The sequence below is a fragment of the Equus caballus genome, chromosome 25 (assembly GCF_041296265.1).
Source record: "Equus caballus isolate H_3958 breed thoroughbred chromosome 25, TB-T2T, whole genome shotgun sequence".
NCBI lineage: Eukaryota > Metazoa > Chordata > Mammalia > Perissodactyla > Equidae > Equus > Equus caballus.
The window spans coordinates 9,712,202-9,736,184 of record NC_091708.1 but is presented as its reverse complement, the minus strand read 5'-3'; the positions used below and the strand labels follow the sequence as shown (position 1 = coordinate 9,736,184).

Here is a 23,983-nt window from a genome sequence, read left to right as displayed (position 1 = left end):
TGCCAAATGGCATAATTCTAACATTTAAAAGCTGGATTATTATATTTTTCTCTATTCTTGCCTCTATATTTCATATAAAACAAGTTTATTGTTAAGGGAAATCTGGAGAGAAGGAGGTTTAAATTGTTTGTTCTCATTTGACCCCTTCTCTAACACGAGAGAGACAGACGGGAAGGGAAGGTGGGAGCGGGGCCAGGCGTTCTTAACCCGCTGGGCAGCTCGTGCTGCCCCTGCGGCGTCCAGACCCCAGACGTGGGCTCTTCTCCTCAGTGTCCAGCCCCCTGGCCAATAGCCCTTTTGTCTTCTACTTGATAGATACCTCCTCCTGGACACCATCTCTTGGAAATGCAGGACAGCGCGTGGAGAGGCTACACATAGATCTGCTGGTTTAGACCACAAAAGGCTCTTCAGGCCTCGTCTCCTCCGCCAGCTCCGAGTCCTGACTGCAGTTCTCACTCTGCCCTACCCCCGCACCTTCCACGCCTCTCTGTGCTTGCATGCTTTGTTTGACATTCTCAGAAACATATCCGCCATCGAACACACACACGCACACTGCCCAGCCCGCTGCCTTACGGGTTCTGCAACTTACTCACAAGCATCTGTTGGTAATAAGGCAGAGCCCGGGCCTGCCTCCTTCTGCCTGCTGCTGCCACAGCCCCCCTGCCTCTGAAAGCTGCCGCTGTAACGGGGCGGGCATACGGGGCAGCCCGCCTGCTTCTACGGCCTCATCACCTTCCAGCACATCCGCCCCAGGAGTGAAGGAGTGGGCGCCTGGGCGCGGCTCTCGGAAGCTGCTCTTCGCTCCCTCCCGGGGCACCTGCGTCCTGAACAGCAGAGCGCTCTGTGCCGGCTGCAGTCAGGACCCACTGATGTTTAAACAGGTTTTGCCAGGCCCTGCTGAAAAGGAGCATCTCTGAGGGCCTCCAGGTCTCCACAGACGGAGCCCGCGAGCAGCGTGGGTGGCTGAGGGGACTGAACCGCAGCAGGGACCGTGCCTGCCCACGGGCTGTCCCTGGAGCTCGTCTCAGGCCTCTCTTTTCCCCTCACCGTTACTGAGGAGCCCCAGGTCATTCGGACACGGTCCTGGAGCCTCAGGAGCTCTTCCTTCTCCCTCAGCTCCATCCGCGAGTCCAGGGTGAACGGTTTTCCTGACGTCTCACCTGGCCCCCAGGTCTCCCCCTCGTCCGGGAGTCTGTTCTGACAAGCTTGGGCTGACACCCCTCTGTATTCGGTTTGCCAAAATTTTGTTGAGGATTTTTGCATCTATGTTCATCAGTGATATCGGCCTGTAGTTCTCCTTCTTTGTGTTGTCCTTGTCAGGTTTGGGGATCAGAGTGATGTTGGCTTCATAGAATGTGTTAGGGAGTCCTCCATCCTTCTCAATTTTCTGGAACAGTTTGAGGAGAATAGGTATTAAGTCTTCTTTGAATGTTTGGTAGAATTCTCCAGAGAAGCCGTCTGGTCCTGGACTCTTATTTTTGGGGAGGTTTTTGATTACCGTTTCTATTTCCTTACTTGTGATTGGCCTATTCAGATTCTCCATTTCTTCCTGATTCACTTTGGGGACATTGTAGGAGTCTAGGAATTTGTCCATTTCTTCCAGGTTGTTCAATTTGTTGGCATATAGTTTTTCGTAGTATTCTCTTATGATCTCTTGTATTTCATTGGTATCTGTTGTGATTTCTCCTCTGGGGCTGACACCCCTCTGACGGGCGCGTGTCTGCGCGCTGCGCGGTCCGCCGACTCCTGCGCCTCCTGCCCACGGACGGCACGGCGGCTGGTCTGGAACGTCTCGCTCTTTACGAATCTCGTTCTTCTGACCCACCTGACCCCCAGGGGTCACACTTCCTTTCTGGAACTCCGAGTTGTTCCACTGACCTTTCCAGAGGCCTTGTCATGAGGTTTCTGACGTTTCTACCTTTAGTTCTGGGCTCCGAGAGGGAATGAGAATGGGACCAAATGCCACAGCCTTTCTGTCCTGCGGAGGCTGAAGGCACACTGCGGAAGGGCAGGGGTGGCGCAGAGGGGGTTGCCCTGAGAGAGGACGAAGCCAGGCAGAGAGGAAAAAAGGCCGGGGAACGGTCCTCCTGGGGGCAGGAGAAGAGGCTCACAAGGAAGGGCACTGCTGACTGTTAGGAGGATGGTGGGGCCTGAAGGCAGCCTGGAAAAGTTAAGGGAGGAGCCAGTGGCTGGCAAGTGACAACCCTAAGTGCAACCTTTTCTCCCAATATTCTGTCAGGAAAGGAAGGAAAGAGATGGCGCCAACAGGCAAAGGGCATATACTAGAGCGCGCTGGTTTTGGTTGATTATGGGTTTGTTTTTTTTTTCCTTCTTCTCTTTTCTGTACATGACATCCTCATAACTTATTTATTTCATTTTGTAACTGGAAGTTTGTACCTTTTGATTTCCTTTACCCATTTTGCCTACCCTCCACCAGCTGCCTGAGGCAGACGTCAATCTGCCATGTATCCAGGAGTTCAGTTATTTTTAGATTCTAGAGGGAAGTGAGATCACACGGTATTTGTCTTTCTGTCTGACTTATTTCACTTAACAGACTGCCCTCAAGGTCCATCCGTGTTGTTGCAAATGGCAGGATTTCCTTCTTTTTTATGGCTGAATAATATTCCATTGTGTACCTGGTTGTGCTTGTTTTTGCCTAGAGGAACATGTTGGTATACAGAGAGGAGGGCCCTTAGAGAAAGCAGGAGACCGAAAGACAAAGGAGGTAATTGACAAGGCCAAGTCCCAGGGAAGGAGAAGCCTTGGAAGGTCTTCCTAAAAGTGGGAGCGCTTGTATTCGCTGAAGCAGGGTGTGGGCCCCCGGTGCAAAGTCTGACAGGGTCTGACAGAGCCAGGTTGGAGCCTTTGGCTCAGCCTAAAGGTGGCGTCTCCTAAACTATCTCAAATCTGAATCTTGGCATCTTATCCGTGCTCGGACCTGGAGCCCAAAGCAACATTGTGAGAAGGATGTAGGCCCCTGAGGAAAAGAAAAGAGGGTAAGTGTGGCTGGCTTGCCCAGTCTCGGTAGGCTTTGAGCCAATTCACTCATGCAGCCTCCTGGAAACAGGAAATGGAGGGAGAGAAAACACCACCCCCACCCCCAACCACATGATGGCCAAACCCACAGAACAGGTTTTGAGTCAATTTTTCTTTCAGTCACCTATAAGGAAGCATTAGATGGAAAGCAAGAACAAGATGCCCAGCCTCTAAAATAGATCCCTTCTAACTGCCCTCCCACGGCATGGAGGCAAACCAGGAGTAGAAGAAAGCCTCCAGCCCAAGGCCAGGATTTAGTGCACCCTGATGGGACTCCTGAGCAAACGCAGACCAGAGCTTCCTAACCAGTGTGACAAGTCATCGATCTCCTCAGTCCTGGGAATGAGTGGGGTCTGGGGTCCAGTGCCTCTGCATGGGTGCTAAGAGCCTACAACCATGCCAGGCTGTCCTAACATAAAAATGCACTCTAATTAAAAAATGCACTCTAATTAAAAAAATTTTTATTAACATAAAAAATGCAGCTGCTGAATGAATGCCTACCTGAATGCGTTCGTCACAATGTATATATCTACATCTAGCATGTTAATCCTGTCAAGAGCATAAAAAAACACTCTAAATATCTCTTGAATGGGTGACTAATGTTTTTACTGTGCATTGGAAAAAATATATAATTAGCAAGCTAAACTCATGTTTTCACAAAAATTACTGGTTAGGACAAGTCTAAGTAAAAAAAGAATTGATTTAAAGTTGATTTCAGGAAAAATGTAAGTGAAATAACATGCCAAGCAGATAGGGTTGTCATCAGACCCAGAGACACTGTCTCCCCCGTAGCCTGCATCACCCAGCAATGGAGCCTGTGTCGCCGTTCTGTCTGGGTTGGGGGACAAGAAGGAAACTGAATGAGTGTCAGCGCAGGGTGTATATTTTGCACAGGTGTCTCCTCCAACCTCGTACCAGCCCTCGGAATATTCTCTCTTCAGAAGTATTATCAACCTGAGAAAAGCTCTGGAACTTGTTCCAGATCAATCAGCCGTCAGTGGCAGAGGCAGGATTCAAACACAGCTCTGGCTGACTTCACAGCCTGGCTCCTCTCGAGCCGCCCGGCAGGGGAGCGGGAGTCAGTGTGCACAAGCGTCCTGCTGGGGGAGGGGCTCCGGGAGACTCCGTGGGGGGTTCTCTGTGTCCGTGAAGCTGGCGGTGTGGTGGTGAGCCACTGGAGGAATTTGAGAAGAAGTCACCCTGACTGAAGCTTTCATCCTGATCTGATAGACATTAAGAGAAATAAAGCCCTGGGAAAGGAAGACACTCCGAGTTGGTGTGCAACCACCCAGGGCCCCTCCTGCTGGGGATCAACACCTATGGATCCATCCACTGCAAGATGCTTTTACACTTCTCCCCATATTGGACGGGAGGCTCAAGTTGTCACAATTCCCCTCTCCCACAGGGCCCTCTAGCCCCTTGTTACTTGAAGTGTCACCCGTGGACCAGCAGTAGGGTGACCAACCATCTTGGTTTGCCTGGGGCTCAGGGTTTCACCAGAGACACCATTCTGTCCTTTTCGGGTTTCTTTAGCCTCCTCATAATATCTTACTCCCATTTCTATCAGAAATCATCTCATCATATTTTAATTTAACTCACAATTTATTGAATGTCTGCTATGTGCCTGGCACCATGCGAGATTCTGGAAGTATAGAGATGAACGACATAGCTGTGGCCACTCTGATGGAGTTCAGCGCCTACTGGAAGTGCTAGTCCGTTCAACATGCCCCGCCCTGGAGCAGTGGTCCTCAAAGTGTGGTCTGGGGGCCTCCGGGAAGGGAGGAGGAGTCCGTGAGACACTTTGGGCTGTGTGTGAAGCCCAACTATGTTCTTCTATTGATTATAACATAGCCTCCTCTCGTGATCTGCAGCAGTTCTGTTCTGCACATTGGCTGTGCGCTCTGCATTAGCGAATACTGAACTATCGCTCCTAAGGGAAATGCAGAGTTCTGTTCCTACAAGTCTCTGGTCACAACATTTTTGTCAACTGGTCCATATAAAACCTTGTTTTGTGTGTGTGTCTGTTTAAAAACACCTTAACGCAAGAGGATGGGAGGTTTGTAGGCCATCTCCCACTCACCTTCCTGTCTTCGCTGGGAGGGCATCATGACATGATTTCTATTGCCCTTCCAGGTTCTGATGAGGTAAGTGGCATTCTGCTCCAGTCCCCTCAAAACAGAGCCTCAGAATATTGAACCACTCAGCTGCAGCCTAGAATGTGTTCCTCGTCAACGGGTGTCCCTCAACTCAGGTTGCAGTCAACTGGCCCTTTTTGCTTTTGTGCTATCCTTTTTGGTATGTGGGACAAGGACCAGCAGAGCGGGTGTCCTACAAGTGGCTTGTTGTGTATTTACTCTTCCACCAGTTAGGCCTCATCCTTGGCCTGGTGTGTGCTTGACAAATACAAGAGGCCAAAGGGCAGATGTTGGATGGGTGCGCTGCCCATGTATTCTGCTCATGGCTGGGCCATCTGACCCCCGCCCGCCAGCCTGAAACCCAGTGAGGAGAACATTCTTCAAGTTTTAGCCCTCACAGCTGAGTTTTAGTGACAGAGAATAAAAAGGGAGAGAGAGAAAAGGACTTTTTTCAGAGTTTTTAGTTAAGCGAAGAGATCACTGGATGTGAGGAAATGGATGCGAATGAAGAGTGGAGATTTAACTAAAATATGTTGATGAGGGCTACCCCTCATCCTATTTGAGAAATGTAAGAAAAAATGTGAGGGGCCAGCCCAGTAGCATAGTGGTTAAGTTCGTGTGCTCTGCTTCAGCAGCCCAGGGTTTGCAAGTTCGGATCCTGGGTGCAGACCTATGCACAGCTCATGAACCCGTGCTGTCGTGGCATCCCACATGCAAAATAGAGGAAGATTGGCACAGATGTTAGCACAGGGCCAATCTTCCTCAGCAAAAAGAGGAAGACTGGCAACAGATGTTAGCTCAGGGCCAATCTTCCTCAGCAAAAAAATTTTAAAAAATAAACGTTCTCATCTTAAAAAAAAAAGAAAAAAGAAAAACTGTGAGTTATTTCTAGATTACTCTTCGGTGGCCCAGCTGGTCTCTCTGAGGGCAACACTGCTTTAAGTTCAGACCGTGGATTACTTCACAATCTGCAAATATATAATGATTAACTAGGAACTCCTGTGCCTGGGGGGAGACCCGTGATGCGTAACATCCTTGAACTTCCCAGCCAAATTGCAGAATGTAATTCTATTATTTTCTATGTAAGTACAAATTCCTTAAGCGTTCTAGATGTGATGAAAGGAGAGTGGCCGTAACACTTTAGCAGAACTTCTCTGGGAATGGGCCTGCTGTTTGAGGCAAGAGAATTTTTTTGTTGTGCAGGACAATTCCTGGCATTGCAAAAGTTTTTTTTTTTTTTTCATTTATAACTATATATATATATATATATTTACAATAGTAGGATCATTTTAATAAAAAGTTTTGAAGCCTACTTTTTTCACTTAATATGTTGTGAACATTTTCTCATAATTAACTATACTTTGAAAATAAAATTTTAAATGCCTGCAGAACGTTTTCTGTTTAGTCATTATGCTATTGTAGGTCATCCAGCCGTTTCACAAATATTTATTGAGCACTTTATGTCAGGCATTGGGCTAGTGCTGGGACGACAGTGAGAACAAGACAGACATGGTCTCTTGTCATCAAGGGGCTTTCAGCCTAGGGATAGAGATAATTTAAAAACTAATTAAACAAATAAAAATCCCAGTTGGGATTTCTCATGGAACTTGACAAGTTGATCGTAAAATTTATGTGGAAAAGCAAAGAGTAGAGGAAAAGAGAACAATAAAGAGCATCTAGACTATATATCTGAATTCTCTTTTATTCTTAAGAAGCCTAAGTGAAGATTGGAATTCCTGTTCGAATTGTGTTTCTTGAAGGTTAAATTGCTTTAGGAATGAAGCATGGTTTAGTGACTACAATACAGTTATTTACATGTCTATATATCTATAAAATGTATAGCAAGTTATTGTATTTTACGGCATGGCTATTCTGTATTTATTTAACCTATCAAAAGTTATTTAGGTTATCTCAATTTTTAAGAAAGGTCCAATGACCATAACTGCACATAAATTTTTGTACACATTTGTATGTTACATGTAGAATAGGCGACTTGAAGTGGAAGCCGTGAGTCAGAGTATGAACATTAAAAATTCTGATGGATGTTGCCAGATTGTTCTCCAAAAAGGATGTAAACATGTATAGTCTCATCTACAGAGTATGAGAGTTCTTATTCCCCCAACACCATCACCATCATTATAATATTATCAATCCTTTTAGCTTTTTTTTAACCTGTTTTTATTTTTATTTATTTTTTTATTTTTTTGGTAAGGAAGATTGTCCCTGAACTAACATCTGTGCCAGCCTTCCTCTACTTTGTACGTAACATACCTCCACAACATGGCTTGATGAGCAGTGGGTAGGCCCGAGCCTGGGATCCACACCTGTGAACCCGACGCTGCCGAAGCAGAGTGCGCAAACCCAACCACTGTACCACTGGGTCAGCCCACCTTTTAGCTTTTTAAAATTAGGTAGGCAAGTGTCCGACCCCGTGGCCGAGTGGTTAAGTTGGCGGCCCACAACTAAAAATGTACAACTATGTGCCAGGGGGGCTTTGGGGAGAAAAAGGAAAAATAAAATCTTTAAAAAATAAAAAAAATTGAAAACTAAAAAAAATTAAATTAGCTAGGCAAAAAACTCCTCCTTGTTTGTTTTCCTTTATGTTTCCCTGAATGCTAGTGAGGTTGAGCATATTTTCAAATATTTATTGGAATATTTGTATATCTTCTTCCAAGAATTCTGTTTTTCTCCTCTGCCTTTTTTTCTCTATTATCTTGCTTATTTTTTACCAGCTATTTTTAGGAATTCTATATATTATAGTTACTAAGCCTTCATCTGTAGTATGTTTTGCAAATATTTTTCCTGGTCTTTCACTATGAGGAGTTTTAAATTTCTATTTAATAAAATCTGTTTTTTCTTATGACTACTGAGTCTTTCCCACCCTCTGATTATAAAGATATTGCCCTGTGTTTTCTTCTAATACTTTTATAATATAGATCTTGAATCAGTTTGGATTTATTTCTGAGTATGGTGTGAGGTATGGGTTCACTTTATTTTTTTCCTTGTGGCTGTCTTATTGTCCCAGTACTATTTTTTGAATAACCTAATTTTCCTACTGTTCCGATTTATCTACATTTATCATATGCTAAATTCCTATGAGTATGTGGGTCGGTTTCTAGACTATATTCTGTTTCATTAATCTATTTGTTTATTCCTACTCCAATACTGCATTGTTTTAATTACTGTAGCTTTATAGGTTGTTTTCATATCTGGTAGAGCAAGTTCTCCACCTCATTTTTTTCTCATTCTTCTTTCGTTATTTTTGCTTATTTTCTCTTCTAAAAGAACTTGAAAAGCAGCTTGTCATAACTGATTAAAAATCTTGTGAAAATTTTCATTGGGATTGCCTTGGGTTTATAGCTTATTTGGGAAGAATCAACATCTTTACAATATTGAGTGTTCCCATTTAGAACATAGAATGTCTGTACATTTATTGAGATCTTAAGTCTTCTAATAAAGTTTTAGAGTTTTCTTCATAGAAGGCTTGCACATTTTTCATTAGGTTAATTCCTAGATACTCTATTGTCTTTGTGGTTCTTGTGAATGGGATTTTTTTTTCCTGTTATGTTTTCATATTAGTTATTACTAGCGATTTTGTATCCAATCACTTTAGCAAACTCTCATTAATTGTAACAGTTATTTCAGTTGATTCTCTTGGGATACCTAGGTAGACAACCATGCAAGCTACAGATAAGAATGGCTTTAGTTCTTACTTTCCAATATCTATACTTCATATATTTTTCTTGTCTTGTTGCTTTGGTCAGAAGCTTCAGTGCAGTGTGACTAGTGATGGCAGTAGCATGAGAAAATTTGTTTCGCCATCACATGTGCTGCTTACTATAGATTTTACTAGTTTTTCTTTAGTGAGTTAAAGATGTTTCCAGGTATCCTACATGACAGAAAGAGCTTTTGTTTTTGTTTTGTTTTTTTTAAATTAGAAATGGGTGTAGCAAATGCTTTTTCAGAATCTAACTTAAATAGTTTCTCTCTTTTGTTAATATAACAGATCATATCAAAAGATTTTCTAAAACTGAACCACCCTCACAATCCAGAGACAAATGTTATTTGTTCATTTGGTATTATTCTTTACATACATTGTTGGATTTTATTTAGGATTCTTTGAATCAGTTTTATGTTTTGGTCTGTGCTAGCCTGTGCTAGTTCAGTAAATGTGCTAGCCCATGTGCTTCCCATCCTGTTCATTCATTTTCTAAAATAGCAACATAAAGTGATCTCGTCTTAAAAGTGGATTACTTTTTATTTTACCTTTCCTTTCCTAGAATGTAAAGTTGTGTGGTAGATAAGCCTAGGCTCATGATGTGTTCAAGTGAGCATATGCCAATGAAGTGAAAATAAGCAGAACATCAGCCTATATCCCTTGCCACTAGCTGACTACGGGGGTCCCTGAGCACCCAAAGCACAAGGTGCATCCTTTATAAAATGTAGCAACAGTTTTCTATTCTAATATAGCTTAGATAAAATGCAATAATATTGTTTTTCTCCAATCTCATGAAACTAACGGTTCTAAAAATGTTAAGGTCTGTGACTATTAAGGAACCTTAAATCCTCTAGTTCAATCTCTTCATTTTGCTTCTTTGCTCAAAATAGTAGAGTATCAGTAAACGTTTTGAATGTACCCATGTGTGAAAACAATGTGAAAAAGACTCTTGAGATTTTGATTGTAGATTTTTGTTTCTAGCTTCAAGAAACTCAGAAGAAGATAATTTTTCTAGGGGAAAATAAAGTTATCAGATAGAATGGCATATCAAAGACGGGGAGGCAACAGTCAGACACTGTCCTACTATCAAGCTACTGTCCCGGAACACAGAAAGAAGTTTGACTCACATTTTTTTCTTCCTTTTCAGAGAGGCGGGGCTCAAGATTTAGTCAGGAATTCAGCTGCCTCTTAAAGACTGTTCCGTGGCAGCTAAACCAAGAGAACGAACAGCTGCCCTGCTCGTTAATTCAAACACCGGGGTACAGAGCTTGTGCTACGGGATGGAAATCAACGTGTATCCTTACAGCCAGTGGGGCTTTCAAGGACCTCACGTAAGTAACTTAGCAATTCAGTAGAGCTTTATCATTGAAATTGCAATCAGAAAAAAAGGGGGACATCACAAGGAGGAAGAGGAAAGCTTTGGTTTGAAGTCTATCACATCCATCACTTTTTTTAAATGTCGTTTTTTTACTGGTAGCTCAAGTTAGTCATTCTATGGTTGCTATTTAAAACTCCTGGTCTCTTTGCATTTCTAAACTGGAAGCTGAAAATGAACTCTTTCCTTTAGATTCCTGAAGCTTTCATCAGATAAAGTGGGTTTGCTTTTACATTTTAAATCTTCTGCTTCATAAATGCAGTATATTTCTTAAAGGTGCAGTGTTTGCTGCAACAATTTTTATTTTTTCCTTTGTTTTTGAAAGATGATATATATAGCTGCTTGGCTTATACTTCTTTTTCTCCCAGTTATTTAACTATTGACTGACCGCTTTGGGGAGGGGAGTATATTTACTCTGAGTTAATTAGTATCTAAGCCAAATAAAATGGAAACTACTATGTTTATTAATATATAAATGTCATATACTGTGCTGTACTATAATGTAGTTTATTTAACCTTTAATTTTTATTAAGGCATGTGGAAACTCAGATGTTTTAGGAAATCATCACATTTCAATTTAGTGATTAAAAAATATATATTCAATTTAAAGATCATCTATGTTAAGGAAGGGCTTATAAGAACTTTTCAGTCAAATTATGTCATTCTTGCAATTATTTTCAACATAGTCTATTTCTAGCTATATCACTAATGCCTACTTTAAATTTGCCTTCTTCAATGAGAATTTATTACTTTTATTTTTTAGTAGCAGTTGCACTGACATTTAAACTTAAAGTCAGACTTTCTGAGCCTCCAGTTGGAACTTCTTAGTTTTTATATCTCACATCTTCAACAAAATCTAAGAAATAGTTGTCTCTAGTTACAAAGATAATAGTTGCTCTGACTCATCTCTTCACCTATTTTTCAAATGACCGATTTTTTTTAACACGCCTTGAAATTACCATTGCATTCATCTGCCTAATGATGGTGGTTCTATGACCACATCAACTCGGGAATACTCTATGTGGCCTTTAAATTACCTTCCCGGGTACTCTCCCACTGAATAATCCAACTGTATTTTCCGATAGTCCTCAACAAAATTTTCTCCTGTCAGGTTAGTCTCCTCTGTATGCTATTCTTACTCTCTTCTTCTTATCTTCAATCACACCATATTCTCTTCTAGGAAAATGAAATGTAAAATTGATAGGATTTCACGACAGACTGAATTTGAGAGGTAAAAGAGGAGAAGTCAAGGATGCCTCCCAGGTTACTGAGGGGGTGATGATGCCATTGACTAAGAATTAGAATGGAGAAGGGCCAGGTTTATGCGGAAGAAGAAAACTTCATTTCGGCAGGTTGACTTGAAGTGCCTATGGAACACATCCAAATAAAGATGTCCTAAAAGGAGTTGGATAATTGGGTTTGAATGGAGAAGGCCGGGCTAGAGATTCAGATTTAGAAACAATTTAAAATGGTTGTATGTTAAGCCATGCAAGTGGACGGGATCACACTAAATGTTTACTAAAATGAAAGGAAAGGAAAGCTAAACATAGCATCCTAGGAAACATGAACTTTTAAGGAAGGGTTTGAGAGGCTGGAGGGAGTGGGGAATCAGGAGATGTCGTGGGCACCCAGGAAGAAGAAAGTTAAAGAAGGAGGCAGCGACTCAGTGTGAAGAAGGGGTTAAGAGAGAAGCTGGAGGGGAGAAAGACTAGGTGCATGGGCAGGTGGAAAGAGTGAGCGGGAAAAGAGGGAACGTGGCCAGGAAGGCACCAGCCAATGTTTAACATAAAGCGCAATCAACAGAAGTGCCTGGGTTTCCGCAGAACTTTCCCCCCATCAAGTTAAATTTCATAATGTCTAAGGGTCTGATTGTCTAAGGTTTAGACAACTGCTATATGAAAAGTATTATAAAAGATTTCTGAATTGGCCAAGAGTAAAAGTACAACAAATTGGAAGTCAGGGGCCTTAGAAAAATCTGGTGAAACAGGTAGAACAAGAAATGTAGTTGAGTGCCTTGGGCAGTGAATTTCAAACAGGTGTAAATGTTATTGGGGTGAATTATGCCTTTCACCAATCTGTATCTCCAACCCATATCTTTCTTCAGATCCTCAAGATCATAAAAATGTCCTGTAGATGCTCAAATTCAACACGTTCAAATCAGGGCTCATTATCTTCTTCCCTACTCCAGCCCAGCCCCAGACATGCTTCTCCTCTGCTTCAGATCACAGCGTCGTCAGCCATCCAGTTGTTTGAAGTAGAAATCTCAGTCACTCCCTTCCATCATACGCCTTCCCCCATCTCTACCATCAAGTTCTGTCCATTCTTCTCCACATGCTTTTGCTTCTGTCCTCTCACTTTTAATTTCCACTGCCGCTACCTTAATTCAGGTCCTGAAATATTATTCCTAACTGATCTCCCTTCTTCTAGTCCTTCCACCTCTTCCCAATCTATCATCCACGATTCTAATTAAGCAAACCTGATCATGTCACTCCCCTGATTTCCCAATTCTAGTGAGGAGAAAGTCTGACCTCCTTAGCAAGACATAACGCAAGGCTTTTGCTGACCTGGCCTTAACCCTGTACCTTAGCTGCATTTCTAGTTACTTTCTGCCTCCATACATCTTATAACACCATTAAGTTTCTCCTTGTTCTTCAACTCACCGTGCTCTTTTCACACTTGATTCACTATAAAGACTGAGCAACAATGTTGAACTACTAATGTCATCAGCTTGGGTGCTGGAGGAGGGGAGATGGGAAAAGTTGATTCAAGTTACTCGGACTAGCCATAGAGAAAAGAACAGGGATGGCAATGACTCTTTGATAAGAGATGTGATCCCTATCCTCGACTCAATGCTTATTAGACTGTATTTCTTAAATAAGTCATGATTCCAGGAACTATGAGGGAGACAAGTATACCTAACAGAACCAACTTCAAGGAATTTATGACCCGATGAGAGAAAGAGGACATACAGAGTGAGGTAACTAAGGTGACTGACTTTCTCAAGCTCCTTATAAAACATCAGGCCCATTACTTTACAGTCAGAAATATACACATTCAAAGATACCAGGTAATTAGTAAGAATGAAACGAGTGGTTAAGATAAGTGCTGCAGGAATTCAGATGAGGAAGAGATTATTTTGGGATGGGGTGTTCGTTAGGTTGCACAGCAGAGCTAGGACTTGGAGTGTGAGTAGGGTGTAAGGAGGAGGAGGAATAGCCTTCTATTTGTGGGGAATGACACAAACAGAGGCAGAGAAGAATCCGTTCAGGCCAGAAGAACCTGGGGAGAGGGATAACGTTGGTAAGGACAGGAAGAGGTCAGGGCGTGATGGTGGGTGACCTTCAGTGCCAAAGTGGATCCACTTGGCATCCTTCACCCAGCTGGGAATGGAGAGCTACTGAAGTTTTTCTTCAGCAAAGAAATGACTTACTGAAAGCAGTCTCTTACGGAGATTACCAGGCAGTAGCATGCAGGACACTAGAGATGCAAGGGAATGCTGGCCAGAAGAACAAGGAGAGGCACAGTAATCTAGGTCTGAGACGCCACATTTTCTTAATTCTAAGACATATTGACGTAACGGATCTCTGTAATAAAAAAACTCTACATTAAATGTGTACATTAATTAGAAAGTAAATCTTGATTTTATGTATGTAAAATCATGAAAATATAGGCATCTCAGAATTAAGGAAATAAGAGAATGAGGATCAGAACTAAGGTGGTGATGGCAGGAATGGGAGGGGAAGAGTAGATGCAAAAAAAAACATTTTGAAGAATTTGAGAGGTTAGATGTTAACAGTTAGAGAGAGAGAAGATTAAAATATGACTCCACGATTTTGAATCTGAATGAAGGTAGCAAGTTGGTATCATTAAAAGAAGTGGGGAAGTCAAGAGGAAAAAAACCAAACTAAGTTTTTTATATTGAATTTGAAGTAAGGAAATATCTAGCAGGCAATTGAAGATAGGGGCCTAGAACTAGGAAGAAAGATAAGGCTAGAGCATGCATCCAAGGAATACTGACACGGAAGTCAACATGGGACGCTTGGGAGTGAATGGAATTCTGAAAGCTTTCGACATAAATAATCCACAACCAATCCATAAATGAAAATTGGGGTGCGTTTATTCTGAGCCAAACGTGAGGACCATAAAGCCCAGGGCCTTCCTTCCCCAAGGAAGGAAGGGCACCAAAGAAGTGGGGTGTACAGAGTGGTTATATACCCTCAAAGAGGATGTTTCACATATGACTGAAATCTCCCTTTTACAACATTTGTGAGACTGCTCTGTCAGCTCAGTGATTGATGGACACAGCAGGTAGGTCTGCTGTCTCGGTGGACATAACAGGGTGGCAGGTCTGTTGCCTCGAGCTGGTTGGTCACAGGTGAGCACAGCAATCAGTTCCTAGTCTAGGGAGAGATGCTGATCCTTAAGGAAATGCCAATGGGGGGGGGATGTTGCATCTTTATCTTAAGGCCATTTGTTCTTGTCTTTGGGACATAGCAAATGCTTAAAGCAGATATACAATGCATGTTCAATGGCCACATCAGGCCCTTTTGGAAAAACAAAGTCAGGCCAAATTAGGTTTACGCGAAATGGCTTCCTCCTGTCTCCAATATATCCTATTGCTTGCCATTTCAATTGGTCAAAGGTCAAGCATGTGGAGGAGCAGGGGCGGAGGTGTAATCGTAAGGGAGTGCCCACGTTTAGGGACAGGAAACAGGGTAGGGAAGAAAAGCAGAAATGGTTTGAAAGGTTGACTGAGATTCATTCCAGAGTATCGGCATGAAAGGCATGAGCAGAGGCTGAGGTCCTAGGTTCGTGCTTAGGATGGACAGACATCAATTACGTGGACTTGGATGTGTCTTAGGCCTTCACACAGGTACTAAGAAGCCCACTTTACTCCAAAGGAATGGACCCCCTTCCTCCTTAGCTGCACGCTGATTACCACATGGGGGCCATTCCTCAGTTGCGGGAGTTTTGGACGCCTACCTTGGCTGGTTCCTCAGCCTATGCTGAGAAATCATGACGTTCTCCTGAAGGCTTATTGCTGGAATTGGGCACTGTCGATCCTTGCCAGATCGTTTAAAACCCAGAACATACTCCACACATAACTCCTTAATGAGCAGTTCTTTTAGAACATCATTTTGTTGATCCAACTTTTTATAACAGAGTCAAAGTTAAAGGCAAACTCGTTTTTAACGCTTTTCCAGTTCTTCCGGAATAGCAGTGCCAATTAAACTTTCTGAACTCCAGTTAGTCAGGGGTGACGGGGCACTCTGGCTTACCTGGCTTTCCTAGCTGACAGATTAGAAATAAAATTATTTATTTGTTTAAAATATGATACTTTCATAGCCCATAAAGAAAAACATTTAAAAATTCTCCAAAAGGTCAATATTTCACACAAACATTCTATTTATTTGTCCTTTTCTTCTATAATTGGGAAAGCTAGCACACAGATGGCTCACCTTTATAGGTACTCTAAAAAGCGGATTGGCTGACATGATAAACTGATTGGGGATATGAATAGTGATTAAATAGTCCTGGAATATGAATTTCAAAAAGGCTTCTCTTGGGGCCGACCTGGTGGCGCAGCGGTTAAGTGCACACGTTCCACTTCTCAGTGGCCCAGGGTTCACCTGTTTGGTTCCCGGGTGCAGACATGGCACCGCTTGGCAAGCCATGCTGTGGCAGGCGTCCCACATATAACGTAGAGGAAGATGGGCATGGATGTTAGCTCAGGGCTAGTCTTCCTCAAAAAAAAAAAAAAAGGCTTCTCATTTTGTGCTGAGTATCTTAATCAGCAGATTTGTAAGCATAGTTTTCAATCTTATGCTCTTGCAAGCCTAAAGTTGACTCATACAGTTTAGGATGTTCCTGAATTACTTTTAGCCAATGTAAACTTAATCCTTACATGCTTTTCCTAAAGGGAAAAGAACTGCTTTCCCATCTATGTAGTGTAGGCTTTATCAGAGCAACAGGAGCAATTCGCTCTGTTCTGGGGAGGTGCCTAGGACACTTGGTTCGGCTATAAACAATCTGGCTTCTGCAGTGACATCTGCTTTAGAAGATGTGCCTTACCTCTTTATATACTCAAGAGACTCTGACAATGAAAAGTGTGCCTGGGGGCCGGCCCAGTGGCGCAGCGGTTAGTTGTGCGCGTTCTGCTTTGGCGGCCCGGGGTTCACCAGTCTGAATCCCGGGTGCGGACATGGCACCGCTTGACAAGCCATGCTGTGGTAGGCGTCCCACATATAAAGTAGAGGATGGGCATGGATGCTAGCTCAAGGCTAGTCTTCCTCAGCAAAAAGAGGAGGATTGGCGGCAGTTAGCTCAGGGCTAATCTTCCTTAAAAAAAAAAAAAAAGTGTGCCTGAGCTATAGAGTAGGGTGAGGGGAACAGCTAAGGGAAGAATATTAAACAGAAATATCCAGCTTAATAGGGTGATTAACTGGTCAGTTTTTTTCCATCTCTTGATTTTTTCATGACATTGGCTAAGGGCAGGAATGGAGGTACATGGCACCATCCCTGCCTCCCTTTCATTTCCCCCCAAAAAACAACACTGCAGACACCACAATATTCTTTTCCATTGCACTCGACCTCGGGGTCATTTTCCATACAGTTCTCTAGGCAGCCACTACCAACTGGTTGGAGTGGGGAATCGAAATGATGGGGTTGGGGATTCTTCCTGGGTTACGATTTTGTTGTTAGTATCTTCTGATTGCAAGGAACAGGGCACTTTAAGAAAAGGGATTTATTTTAAGGATACACATGGATTGAAGTCAGTTGTTCAGGATTCAAGGCGAGTCAGGGACTGGATTCTCTCCCTTCGGCCCACCTGTTCTACCTCTCCCAGCACATCTGTGTCTGTGGTTTAGTGTGCCCCATCTTCCAACTCGCTTCCAGCTGGCCAATCCTGTCTGCACGCCACAGTCTAAACGCTGCAGAGAGCTAGTCTAACGTGCTTAGTGAACACCTCTGCGTCTGTTCCTAAGCACAGCCTCACTGCTAGGTCTTTTCATGGGTCCTGCACAGGCAGCTGCTGGGTAGGCAGCTCACGCACGCTAGCAATGTTTTCTTTCTTTATCTCAGCGGTAGTTATCCAGGTGTGTCCACTTCATGAAAATTCAGAATTCAACACATGCTTATTATGTACAAGCTTCTTTGTTATACTTCAATAATAAAAAGTCAATTTTTTTAAAAAGTGCCAAACTGATCTCATTTTCTTTCTTGAAGGCTTTGTCAAGCTGTACATCAGGAGAATGTCATAGACATTGTACATCTTGATTTTAAAGAAGATAATCTTTAAAAATTTCGTAAGCCATTTATGTGAGCAGTTCAGAGAGATGTGGGCTGGATAACGAAGTTATGTGAATTCCTAACTAGTGGAACAACTTACTCCAGAATCAATGATCAAGATCAATCTGAAGATAGGTTTCTAACAGAAGGCCTAAGGGCTCTGTTTAGTACAGAGGAAATGTAGGGCAGTGACTCAGCATGTAAGATCAAGGGCTGGGCTTTCTGCTCGGCAGCTGTGTGACCTTAGGCAATTGCCCTTCTGTGCTCCAGTCTCCCTGTCTATAAAATGGGGGTGATAGAATCTACATGGTAAGGTTGTTAGTAGTACTGAGTGAATACAAATAGTGTTTAGAATAGTAGGTTACTAATATGTGAGTAGAATTTACAGAGATGCAGAGTATTTTTATAATTAAATCACCATAGAGCAAGACAAGTCCCCATTAGAAGAAATGTCCCCAAAGTGGCCAGATGAACATCTGTGAGGGATGCTGTCGAGAGGTCTCCTCCTCTGATGAGAAGGCTGGATTAGATGATCTTTTAAGGTCTAGAATTCTTTGAGAGGCTAAGTATGCCCTGAACACTTTTAAGCTATAATTCTTCTTATGGGGAAATCCTTAGGAAAACCTGATTTTATTATACTACAAAGCCCTAAGTACTTTTTGTAGTTTGTAGAGCCCTCAGATTAAAGCCAAAGGAAACCAAACCAAACAGACAAAACTTAATGACTTGGGAAGATTTTTGATACTTTAATTCACACTATTAAATAGCAACGTAAGAGACCCAGAACTGCGATATTTACCCATAGAAGAGTGCTCCCCAAAAGTCAAGAGAATATGCCTCTTATGCTGCAACTTCATCTCAAGAGAACACAAGGGAAAATTCTAAAAAGAGGGTCACTTCATTTAAGGCTAAATGACTCCGTGAACACAGAACTACTGGATATATGTGGAAATAGAAAATTCTCAATATTGGTCAAACAAAGTCTACACGCGGCTTAATAAGTGCACAAATTCTCAAAATGGTATCACCTATTAGTAAAAGTATTTATCTTTCTATGGGGCCGGCGCCGGGCGAGTGGTTAAGCTGGCGCGCTCTGCTTCAGCGGCCCAGGACGTCTCAAGACTAAACTCAAGGTGTTCACCAGCCTGAACTCTCACCCGCGGGCTCTGCTTCCACACTCATTCTTGTCCTTGGCCGAATTCAGTTCCTTGTGGTTGTAGGACTAAGACCCCCATTTTCTTGTTGGCCATCAGCTTGGGGCCTCTCTCAGCTCCAGAGGTTGGCTGTACTCCCTGACGCATGGCTTTCTATCTGCAAGCCGGCCGCTGGGCCTTGAGTCTTCCTCGCACTTTGGATCTGGACTTCCTCTTTTGCCACCAGCAGAGAAAGTTCTCTACTCTTTTTTTTTTTTGAGGAAGATTAGCCCTGAGCTAACTGCTACCAATCCTCCTCTTTTTGCTGAGGAAGACTGGCCCTGAGCTAACATCCGTGCCCATCTTCCTCTATACGTGGGACACCCGCCACAGCATGGCTTGCCAAGCGGTGCCATGTCCGCACCCGGGATCCGAACCGGCGAACCCGGGCCAGTGAGAAGCGGAAGGTGCGCCTTTAACCGCTCCGACGCCTGGCAGCCCCCACAGCGATATTTTAAAAAGAAATCTGACGGCACTTCCTGGCACAAAACCCCTCAACGTCTGTCCTTCTGGGGCTGGGACTTCCTGGCGGCTCCCTGCCAGCTCGAGGAGCCAACGGTTCATGAGCATTCTGCAAAGAGCGCTTCGTTAGCTGGAAGACATCAAGTGCACACGGCGCGCCAGGCGTGGTGTGGCCCAGCGGCTCCAGCGCCCGACGCTCTGCTTGCGGGTCCGCGGGTTCGGACCCAGCGCAGACCTAGGCCCCTGGGAGCGGCTGTGGCAGGACCACGTGCAAAGCAGAGGAAGAGTAGCACAGGTGCTAGCTCAGGGCGAATCTTCCTCACCAAAAGAAAAAAAAAGGGTGGTTGGGTTTGAAATTCACTTTATGGCAAGAACTCGTCAATGAGTCGTCACATTGTTTAAACAGTTTCACCCGTGGTAAATGATTCAATGGTTGTAAAATGCCTCCTACCAGCAGCTCCCTCCCAGGCTGTCAATGGTGACTCGGGCACTGGAAGCCTAACCCTGCCGTCTGCCCGGCGCGGTGTGCGCCCTCCGCCAGGGCCGGCTGGGGGCCGCCGGGGAGGCCGAGGCCGAGCGCCGTAACCCGCCAGCCGGCAGCCGCCTCGCCCGGTCGCCGTCCACACCCCATCAGAGGCTCCTGGCAGACAAGGCCCGGCGGCTCGGGGCCGGCTCTGGGGTGGCCGGGCCCCGCGAAGCGTCGCTTCGGTCACGGCCCAGGAAACGGTGGAGGAACGGAAGGCCCAAGAAACCCCACCTTGGGCGCAAGGCCAAAACCACCACCCCGCGGGAGCACGCGGATTCGCGAGCGGGCGCTGCCGGCGGAGGACGACGTGTCGGGGAGGGGACTGGAGCGGGCGGCGCGGCGGCGCCACGACGACGGAAGGCGCTCGGCCGGCCGCAGCCGCCGCCTCGGAGGACCGTTTGGGGAGGGGCGGGGTGCGGGCGGCACAGCCAATCACGGGCCCGCTCTCCGGTGACGTAGGGCGCGCTCGCCGATTCGGTGCTCCGGGTGGGTGTGCAGGGGCGTGCGGGGCGGGGGTCGAGCGACGAGTCATCGAGCCGCGGGGCCTGGCTGCGGAAGCCGAGGGGCGGCCTGGCGCCGGCCTGCTGTCTGGCGCTGCGTTCGGCTCCTGCCCGCGAGGCGCGGCGGCGGCGGCGCGGAGGGAGCCTCGGACCCGCGTCTGGTGAGAGCCGCGCGTCCGCCGGGCCCCGGGGAGAGCATCCTCCGGGCCCCCGCACCTCCTCCGCCGGCGCCGCCGCGAGGCCTCAGCTCCACGCCGGGGCTTCGCCGGGCGCCCGGCCTCGTCTCCCGCGGGCCTCCGCGCCAGGGACCTTCTCGAGTCCCCTCGCGGCGCCGCCTCGCGCTCGTGGGCAGACAGGTTCAGGGCGGCTCCCGGGCGGGTACCCGGGGAGTTGGCGCAGGGGCGTGGGAGGGAGGCCGGGCCTGACCCCGTCCCCACGGGCGGTCCGGGAAGGAAACGCGCCGTCCTGGAAGCTGGGGAGTGTCCCGTCCCGCAGGTGTGCCAGGGGGCGGAGCCACTTGGCAGACAGGTTGCCCCGGGGTGGAAAGGGTTCCACTAGAAGGCAGTCTTTTTTTTTTTTTTTTTGACGAAGATTAGCCCTGAGCCAACATGTGCTGCCAGTCCTCCTCTTGTTGCTGAGGAAGACTGGCCCTGAGCTAACATCCGTGTCCATCTTCCTCTGCTTTATATGTGGGACGCCTGCCACAGCATGGCTTGCCAAGCGGTGCCACGTCCGCACCCGGATCCAAACCCGCTAACCCGGAGCACCAAAGCGGACCCTGCGCACTTCACCGCTGCCCGCTGGGCGGGTCCCAGAAAGCGGTGTTGAAGGTCCGCGCCTAAGGGACCACATTCGGAGCCGGCCTGCCTTGGAAGTTGGATGCGCGTTTCTTTGTTGCGCAAGCCTGAGCACACGTGCAGAGCGTCCGAGCAGGGAGCAGTGCTCTTCGCCCCTCTGAGGACAGGAGGGGTGGGCACGCTTTGGCAGTGTAGATGACTGACCCAACAGAAGAAACCCTGGGGGAAGCCAAACCGAACAGGGTTCTGGCTGTCAGACCACTTTTGCGCAGCCCCCTCCTTACCCCTGGGCTGGGTTTGACTTTTGGTGCTGGCAATTATTAACTGTGATTTGGGGCCAGTAAGTTATTTTTTCTGTACCTCAGCGTCCTTACTCACACTTCTGTGTATTGAATGTTGCTACAGTCCTGAAAGTTCAGCATTGAGATCAGTCGTGAGGTGGAACTTTATGTTGACAGGCAGAAGTTTAAAATGGTTCATGAAACATCTCTCTTAACCCTTGCCCCTGATTTTTACTTTTTGAACGGAGGGTGCAGGGGCAGGGGGCGGGGGAGGGCGGGCAGGGGAGCCTGTGAAATGGGGCTGAGAAGGCCGTGAGGAGGAAAGGAGCTGATGCCCGGAGAGCTGCTAACAGTGCTCCGCCCTCAGAAGTGATGACAAATGTTCACTGTCCCTGTAGCTTCTGCTCAGTGACTGCGTGGCCAGCTGTTCATCTCTTTCCACAGCTGAGTGGGACATTACTTTTCTGGAAAGGAGTGATCACCTTTTGTCAGTATTTAAAATAGTCAGCCTTGAGAGAATGCAGGAAGGAATCTTCAAGAATTGGGTTTCTCGGCCGGCCCGTGGCTGTGTGGCTGAGTGGGTGGGTTCGTGTGCTCCGCTCCACCTTGGCTTCGGTGGCCCAGGGCTTCGCCGGTTCGGATCCCAGGCGCGGACATGGCACTGCTTGTCGGCCACGCTGAGGCGGCGTCCCACATGCCACAATTGGAAGGACCCACAACTACAATATACAGCTGTGTACTGGGGGGATTTGGGGAGAAAAAGCAGAAAAAAAAAAAGATTGACAACAGTTGTTAGCTCAGGTGACAATCTTTAAAAAAAAAAAAAGAAATTGGGTTTCTCAGAGATTGCCAGTGAGTTCAAGCTGAAGGCACACTTTTCTGGTGTCTGTGTATCTATATATTAGTGGCTCTGGTTACAATCATGGAATTGATGATGAAATGGGTACAAATATCTAATCCCTCCTGACTTGCTGAGCTTTAGGCTTGAGGGGACTATGGACAACACACCTCCTTCACAGTCTATTTAAAAGACTTCTTGTTAATAACGAAATATTTCAAACATGCTGAGGACAGAAGACAATATGACACCATCTACCAATCATGAAGATTTCACAGATATTAACGTTACTATTTTTGTTTCAGACCCCTGCTTATAATTTTCCCATTTTACGATTTAATTCAGAAACATAATTAAAAGCATTTAAAAAGCAAGGTATGCAACAACAGTTTGTAGAATGTCACCAATTGCATAATATACACTATATGTATTTATAAGTAAATACATTTGTATTTATTTATATCTGGGTATATATTTGCATTTATATATATTTATTTATATATTTATGTATATCTATAGAAAGATAGATAAGAAACTAGTAACTCTTAGCTTCTAGGGAGAAGAACTGTATGGTTGGGGAACACAGATAAGAAAACTTTTTGCTGTATAGCCTCTTATTATGACTTACAAATTTTAAACCATGTGAATGTATCACCTAATCAAAAAGTAAGTTAGTAAATTGAAATTATTTTTTAAAAATAATTCTCTCCTTAAAAAGGCATTTACCATTATTATTTTTTTAAGATTTAACTTCTTTCCTTAAAAAAGCTTTTGCCTTAGTAACACTGTATTTTTCATTTATTTATCTGGCTAACTTACTCTCAGTTTTAGTAGAATAACCTTTGAGTTACCTGGTAAATACTAAGCATTTTAGTATTGCCAAATGGAAAGTTTACTGTTCTGTTAAAATAAATACAAGCTGACCAACCATGAATGATTTGCTTTGCTTCTCCCAGAAAATTAAATATCACCAACAATTTATCCAGCTCAAATTTAATGATCAGTGGAAGAAGGATTATGTACAAGAACACTTAAGATAACCATTAAAAAAAATGTTTGTCCCTTTAATGATTAGGTAGCGCTTAGATCTTATGCATACAACTCTCTTGACACAGTGCTCATTTCATTAGTTTATGAATGCTTTCCATCGGGTGGAATTAGCGTTGGAAGGAGATTAAGTTCAGCATGGGCCTAAGGATGGGGCAGTTTGTGTGCTCACAGAAGTTCTAGCCTGAGAGAGATGAGATACCAACAGCAGAGGGCTACTGAGGGGATTTCCAGTGAAACTGCAGTGTTTGCGCTGATCTTCAGGGCACCTCCCTTATTGCTGGCGTCTGTACTCCAACTTCTCTGTATTCCTGATTGCCAGTTCTAAGTGTTGTTGCGTTCCTGAAACTTACGCATTATCAGTCGGTGAGGTGGAACTTTATGTTGATACAGAGAAGTTTAAAATGCTTCATGAAACATCTCTCTTATCCCTTGTCCCGATTTTTACTTTGTGAATGCAGGGTATAGGTGGCAGGGGGCAGGAGAGGGTGGGCAGAGGAGTTGGGCAATAGCATCTGTGTGTATGGTAGGGCCATAGTGCTCAGAGGGAGGCAGCACTAAAGGGGTGGGTGCGGAGGAACTGAAGTTTATGTGAAGGCCTTCCGGAAGAGGTGACACTTAGACCGAGCTGTGAAGGAGGAGGAGGAGTCCAGGCAAGAGGGAAAGGAAGTTTCAGGTAGAGATACTTGCATCTAGAAAGCCAGAGATGGAGACCCATTGGTTGAACTGCAGGCACTTCGATATAGCTTTGGCACAGAGTAAGGGTTAATTGTAGGTAGGGAAGA

General features: G+C 45.0%; 1 protein-coding gene across 6 annotated transcripts in view; it reads left to right on the top strand.

The window, feature by feature from the left end:
* The first annotated feature begins 6,171 nt into the window (after nucleotides 1-6,171).
* The window catches only part of GNE (glucosamine (UDP-N-acetyl)-2-epimerase/N-acetylmannosamine kinase), a 46,076-nt gene continuing 28,264 nt past the window's right edge, over nucleotides 6,172-23,983 (top strand). Inside the window, exons 1-2 of one of the 6 annotated variants that reach the window (XM_070250712.1) lie at nucleotides 6,172-6,253; nucleotides 10,037-10,220. In XM_070250712.1, the coding sequence (XP_070106813.1) occupies nucleotides 10,170-10,220 (51 nt within the window). In that variant the 5' untranslated portion in view covers nucleotides 6,172-6,253; nucleotides 10,037-10,169. Of the gene's footprint in view, nucleotides 6,254-10,009; nucleotides 10,221-20,068; nucleotides 20,731-20,945; nucleotides 21,373-22,456; nucleotides 22,527-23,983 lie in introns of those variants that run through there. The other 5 variants (XM_070250715.1, XM_001497313.7, XM_070250713.1 and 2 more) reach the window with 5 other exon arrangements.